The sequence below is a fragment of the Talaromyces amestolkiae genome, assembly GCF_001896365.1.
Source record: "Talaromyces amestolkiae strain CIB chromosome Unknown scaffold18.1, whole genome shotgun sequence".
Classification (NCBI taxonomy): Eukaryota; Fungi; Ascomycota; class Eurotiomycetes; order Eurotiales; family Trichocomaceae; genus Talaromyces; species Talaromyces amestolkiae.
The window spans coordinates 1-6,708 of NW_024468054.1; the positions used below are offsets into that span (position 1 = coordinate 1).

At 43.2% G+C, this 6,708-nt stretch overlaps 1 protein-coding gene across 1 annotated transcript; it reads left to right on the forward strand.

Moving 5' to 3' along the window:
* Positions 1-2,560: 2,560 nt before the first annotated feature.
* BHQ10_008056 (uncharacterized protein) lies at positions 2,561-6,708 on the forward strand (the record flags this gene model as incomplete). Its single annotated transcript, XM_040880820.1, has 9 exons — positions 2,561-2,728; positions 2,867-2,993; positions 3,051-3,137; positions 3,193-3,357; positions 3,424-3,701; positions 3,755-4,105; positions 4,159-4,267; positions 5,578-5,860; positions 5,937-6,708. The coding sequence occupies 9 exons, from the start codon at positions 2,561-2,563 to the stop codon at positions 6,706-6,708; spliced, it is 2,340 nt and encodes a 779-aa protein (XP_040736559.1).

Sequence of the window (6,708 nt, forward strand, 5' to 3'; positions counted from 1 at the left end):
TCTTTTTATAAAGTTATAGTAATAAAATATTAAAAATCTAATAGATTATAGCCTATTTATATATAGATATTAAAAATTTTATAAAGTATATTAACTATAATTATTAAATTGATAATCTTATATTAAAAGCTACTAGAAATAATATTAATATTAGATATTTTATCTAATAATATAGAGTAAATTATGATCTTAATCTTATAGCATAGAATTATAAAGAAATAGAATTACTCTAGATATATAATATTATTAATATTAAAAAGATCTACTTTAGAAATCTAAAAAAAAAAAAACTTTATTAAAAAATATAATCTTCTTCTTTGTAGATTCTATAAAGATATTATTAGACTTTGTAATCAATAACATGCATTAACTCGGGTTTGAAGAAGGGGTTCGTAAATAGATACAACTTCTGAGTTTTTTGATTGTATAAACAGCAACAAAGTTGATCGCTAATCCCCTTCCAAAAGAAGCACTAAACCAAAGAATGAACCGCCATATGAGTGGCTCTGCAGAAAAGTACGACTGAGGGCAGCCCGTGCTATGCATTACTATTTACAGACCCAGATCAAGCGGCTGCAACTCGAGAGTCCGGGTCAGTGGTTGACATGTGAATTTGCAGCTGGCGTGGGCTGTTCGAAATATTTATTTGGAGCTCTTTTATACCGGACCTAATTGTGTAGCTACGTGTGTTCTACGCTTACAACAACTTTCTTAGAAGCTCAGTATCATTCCTACAGATATTTCACAGTGATCTATACAGATTTCATATCGATGATCTTTATGGGACCAGGCCATTGTATTATGATGGTCTGCCCAGTCGAAGTGAGTAACCCACCATCGCTAATTTGCTACACTTGGATCTGGTTACTAACAGATACTATAATATTTAAGAACTTGCTATCTAGACTAGTAGCATAGCCCTTCAGCAATATGCTGATAAGTATAATAATCTATCTATATCTTAGACTTCTAGTTATCTTATCGACTATAAAGGTATTAATAATATTAAGTCCTTGGACTAGTATATATATATATACTTACTTAATAATTTAGCACAGATATCGGACAACAGAGTTCCAGGTCCCTGTTTTAAGTTGGTTGGAAGGACATTGACCTTTCCAATTGATTTAAATTCTCCAGATTGGGAGTACGAAAACGTCTCGATGGTTGGTTGATACTCGTAATTCACATAGAACACAGAAAGGGTAGGATGAAAGACCGAATACGAGGTCTACTACCTCTAGGAGAGTCGTGTATGTTTTTCAACCGGAGTGAGTTCGATACATGGTCAATCACGAAAGTTAAGAGTTGATTCTTCGCCATGTCACACTCAACGAAGCATGAACCGCGGCGTGACAGTGTTACCGAGTGCAGGCATGATGGAGATGTTCCGGCTTCGCTTGCGTGAAAATGGACGTCGCATGGCTTGCCGAGGTGCCCATCACCGTTTATAGGAAACAATACTGTTGTAGCATCGTCATATCTTGGTTCAATTGTATATCCGGACCTAGCACTTCCCGTGATTCTTGTGCTAGTATTACGGCTTGTGAAATGGGAGACAACGAGGAATTTTCCGGAAGGATCCAGCAAGATACCTGCTGGCTGTGTGTCGTAGCTCGGCGAGTGACCAAGTTCGGTGAGGTAGCCAGTAGGGAGCATCAATTGAGAACGCAAAAATCCTGCCACCTCCACCACCTGGAGCGCCAGTTTTCTGACGAAAGTCTGCATTGCTCGCAACCTCATCTATGACGTACAATATACCCCTTCTGGAGTCCACGGCAAAGTTGCCTACATTGAGTCCAGGTGTATACGAAGCAATTGGAGTCAATATTCCAGTCTCTGTATCAACACCGAATACGTGGAGACCCTCGCTTGTTGGCCCATTTGGCATGAGAAACGTGCCAACAAGGCGTATCTGGTGGTCGTGGGTGACGACAATTCCACCATCGTTGGTAGGTGATTAACAAGGAATATTTCACCTGTGATCGATTTCAAAGCTATAATTCTCGCAAGGTCATCAGCATCAGTATGGAATAGGCGTGGAGGGCTGCATGTTGCTGGTGAATTACCACATGCGATAACACGTCCCTGCCTAGGAGACTGAAGTTGAATGTTTGATAGATTAGCAATATGAACTAGTTGATTAGCGCATTGACCAAAGCTTTGTGTTCAAGATTTTACTTGATGGATGACTGTCATGGACGCAGGCGAGTGTCGGCAAACTGTGGTCAGCTACCGGAGCCGCTCGGCTGGCTATTATAGGACTTGACACTTCTTCTGCCATTGTGTCTCATGATCACTTAACAATAGTATGTTAAAAAACACATTGATAGGGGTTTACAGGCGACAGTCTCGCCTCGGGTGCTGAATGCTTATTCTGCCTGGGCACTGCCTGATGGAGAGTTTGTTTTAGGAACCAAAGCTATGTATGACCTTCATGCTCCATGCTCAATATACGTGACAGGCCGTATATTTCACCCCATGTTCTCCCCATGGGGAAGAACTGATTCCAGAGCAACTATTCCAAACTGCTTCACACGCACTTCACTAATAACTCAACATGTCTAACACGGAGTGCGAGAGAGTTCTTCTCGAGCGTGCCTATGCTGCCAACGCGGCAGACCATGCTCTAACCTGGTGGCAGGCTATGTCCAAGTACAGGAAAGCTGTATTTTGGGCATGCGTTTTTTCTTTCACGCTTACCATGCAGTCCTCGGACGCGACTTCGGTGAGTGGCCCCTACAATGCAGACCCCAGAAGCTGGCATTCAAGCACCCCGCCGCCCCGGGTCCACATCTCAACACACTACATGTGCCTAATTAGCATATTGTCGGTTTCTTTGATGCAATCTCTGATTTGAAGACAGACTACCACTTTCTATGGACAAACACCAATCAAAGAGCAATTCGGTTCAGTTGACAAGGGAGTCCTTGAAGTGTCGGCAAAATGGCAAACTGGTATCCAGCAGGGATTGGCCTGTGGCGAGCTTATTGGTCTTGCTATCGCTGGCTTCCTGGCTGATCGTTTTGGTTGAAAACCTATCCTCACAGGCATGATGGTCATGCTTACTGGTTGTCTGTTTATCTTTGCCTTTGCTCAGAATCTTGGTATGATGGTTGCCGCCATGGTCTTGTGTGGTGAGTATCGTCCAAAGCGCATGCAACTTGCAAGGATGTCTGCTTACGGCCAAAGGTATTCCCTGGGGTGCTTTTCAGACCGGGTGCATTGCCTCCTCCGAAATGGTACCTACCTGCTTGCGCCCTTTGGTCACCGCCTGGATTGGCATCTGCTGGGGACTTGGTTTTTTCATTGGCGCTCCAGTCAATCGTGCATGCTTGCATCTGGCAGGTCAATGGGGTAAGTATCCCCGAGTGACTGAAATAGTATCAACAATTGACGTTATTGTTCCATTTCGCTTTTTAGCATGGCGGTTGCCATTCCTCATCCAATTCGTATGGCCCATTCCGTTACTGATCTGCTTCATTCTGGCTCCCGAGTCGCCATACTTTCTGGTACGCATGGGCCGCCTTGATGAAGCACGTACGACTCTTCGTCGTATCGGGAATAAGGATATCACAGACGAGGAGATTGAACAAACGATTGCCCTTATTGACTACACAAATCGTGCAGAAGTAGAGGAGAGCTCGTCATCAAGCTATGCTGAGTGCTTCCGGGGGAAGAATTTGTGGCGTACCGAAATCGTGAGCAGTCAATGCGTCTACCAAAAAACATTCACTTAAATTAACAATTATAGGTTTGCATCGTACAATTAGCACAGACATGGGGAGGTAATGGGATTAATGTGCAAACTGTTCAGTTTCTGGAGCAGGCAGGCCTGTCAGAAGACGGCGCCTTCGATTTGAATCTGATTTTAAATTCCCAATACCTGACCTTTGGTCTCTTTTGCATTTGGCTTATGACAAAATTCGGTCGAGCAACCATCTTTACCATTGGTCTCATGATCAGCGACGTGTTTCTGTTCGGTATTGGTATTCTAGGCTGTGTCAAACAGACGACAGCGGTATCAAATGCCGTTGGCCCCCTCCTTCTGGTATCGAGTGTTGTGTATATCGCCTCAGTCGCCCCGGCTTCCTACACTATAATTGTGAGTGAAATCCTGACTTTGACTCCATTAGATCTAATTGGTTATATGTATAGGGTGAGGTACCCTCAGGGAAGCTTCGCGCAAAGATGATTTCGATTTCCCGTGTCGCCTTCAATCTTGGGGGTTTTATCACGAATGTTTTGCTACCCAAGATGCTCACGGGTGGGTCGTGGAACCTGGTGCCAAAACAGCATTCGTGTTTGTGAGTTTTGCTAGCCCGTCCCACTTTGGTTTCTTGTTCTAAGATTTGCAGGCCGCTTCTAACGCTCTGATATGGATATGGTATATCTTTCGACTTCTAGAAACGAAGGATCGTACCTTCCGCGAGATCGATATCTGTTTGAATAATCTGGACTTCATGCTCGAAAATGGTGTAAAGCTAAGGTTGATGTCTTTGATGATGCTCTTAACGGTTCGAGAGCCGTTAATGTTGAATTGAAGGGTGTACTTGAGCATGTCGAGTACGCCCTATAGTTCGAATTAGATGTTTGACCTGTTAAATGTTAGCTCTAGTGTTGGATTAGCTTAGAAAGATCTTCCTAACAACTTGTGGGTTTCCAATCCGCATAAGTGCAAGCATGTAGTTCCATCACCCTTTTACTTTATACTGTTCCTGTGTGTATACGAGGCAATAAAATGGGTTTGATACTATCGCTGATTGAGGATACGATATGATTAGATACTTTAGAGCTAAATGTTATGAGCCGCAATCGTTCTTCCTGAGAATGGCTGTTCAAAAATTCGTCCATTTGGATAATCGGGGATTACTACAACTTTTCATGTTATACCTGGCATCCTCTTACTCGTTTCAAGCCACATCGCTAAAATCGCCTCGTTGGTAAGACGTGTCACGACCTAAAACTAATGAGTCCTTTCTTCGCATCATCGCATGTCCCTTTGATTTCTTCTAGATCACTGTATAGCCTGTTCTGATAGTCTATACTTAGGTCATTGAACTATGTCATTTCGTCTATGGATTTAATCCGCTCAATATCTTCTTGTCCATTTTAAAGTTGGCCTCAAGATTTTGCTTAATTATTAGTCTATAATATTCTTTACTATAGTCTATTCGGTAATGCATAGGTGCTTTAGAATGGAATAACCATGCCCTGAAGCATACAGTAGGTGTATATTTGCTAGATGCCAGGGTCTAGTATTAGTATTTTGTGTTAATATTCCGACAATTATTATTATGATGATGATGATGCTTGTTCTTCTCCACCCAACCTAGCAAGCTTGCAAAAAAACCAAAGAAGAAAGGTCAGCTTGGCATAATTACTTTTCCCGCCTCCGAGGCCCCACCTACCATTTGTGATATTAAGATATATACCTTTGGGGTTTGGGGAACTTCACAATCTCCCAGGATAATAGGTTGCCTAGGCATTATTGGCAAGCAATTGCTACCACCTGCTCTGAACGATTGGTACTTCAAGATCTCATGCCGAGACTACCTACAAAACTTATTTTGAAAGCCTACAAGGAAAATCCTTTGCTGGTTCACCTGATCCAAGAATGCCGGATTCTCGAGCATGCGCGGAACGAACTACGGTGGCTACATGAGAGCGCCGTCGCAAAAGTTGCGAAGACGAAGGAATCATCTAGAGAACGGGATAGTCAAATCACACGGAGATGGCAACAGGAACTAAGGAGAATGTGTACAGAGCGTGGCAGAGGGAAACCTCTCCAGTACATACTAGGTGATCAGCCTTTCGGAGAGCTGCAGATCAAATGTCAGAAAGGGGTGTTGATACCACGGTCAGTACTTCGCTGCATACCAGAGAATAGCCCTCGCTCCATGGTGTTTGAGGGACTAACTCAATCTCTATAACAGTGCCGAAACCGAGTCTTATACGTTTCATGCGCGAGATGTTATATTGGAAGGCCATCGTGCCAAACACTTTGGAAAATCGTTACGTATCCTTGATTTATGCAGCGGTAGCGGTTGCATCTCATTGCTCCTTCACTCACTTCTTGCGTCCGACATCAAAGACCTTACCATAGTTGGAGTCGATGTAGATCCTCATGCTATCAAGCTGAGCCAAAAGAACAAATTCCATAATATCCAGCGCGGTCATCTTTCTCCTCGGGCAGAAAATGAGGTATCTTTTTTGCAAGCCGATATTTTACATTCAATTCAATCGGACAGCTCCTTGTTCCTGGATGCTCTACAAACCTACTTTCATACAAGTCGTGATCAAAACCAGAATACGTGGGACGTCCTCATATCGAACCCACCTTACATATCACCTACCAACCTCATGAATGGAACAACTTCGCGCAGTGTTCGAAAATACGAGCCAATCAGGGCTCTTGTGCCTCCTATTTTCGACTGCTCAAGCTGGCAGGATTCCGGTCTTGAACATGTGGCCCGTGAGGATATTTTCTATGCTAGGTTGTTGTCTCTAGCAAATCAATTACATGTCAAGGTTACTGTTCTCGAATGCGGCGACTTGGAACAGGCTCGGCGTGTTGTAACGATGTCCCACACCCTATTCAAGCAAGTCGGTGACGCGAAGCAACGCGTGTACATTTGGGATGATGGTAATTCCATTGATGACAATGATGGGGGTGCTCGGGCAGTCATCATCGAGAGATTTTCATGA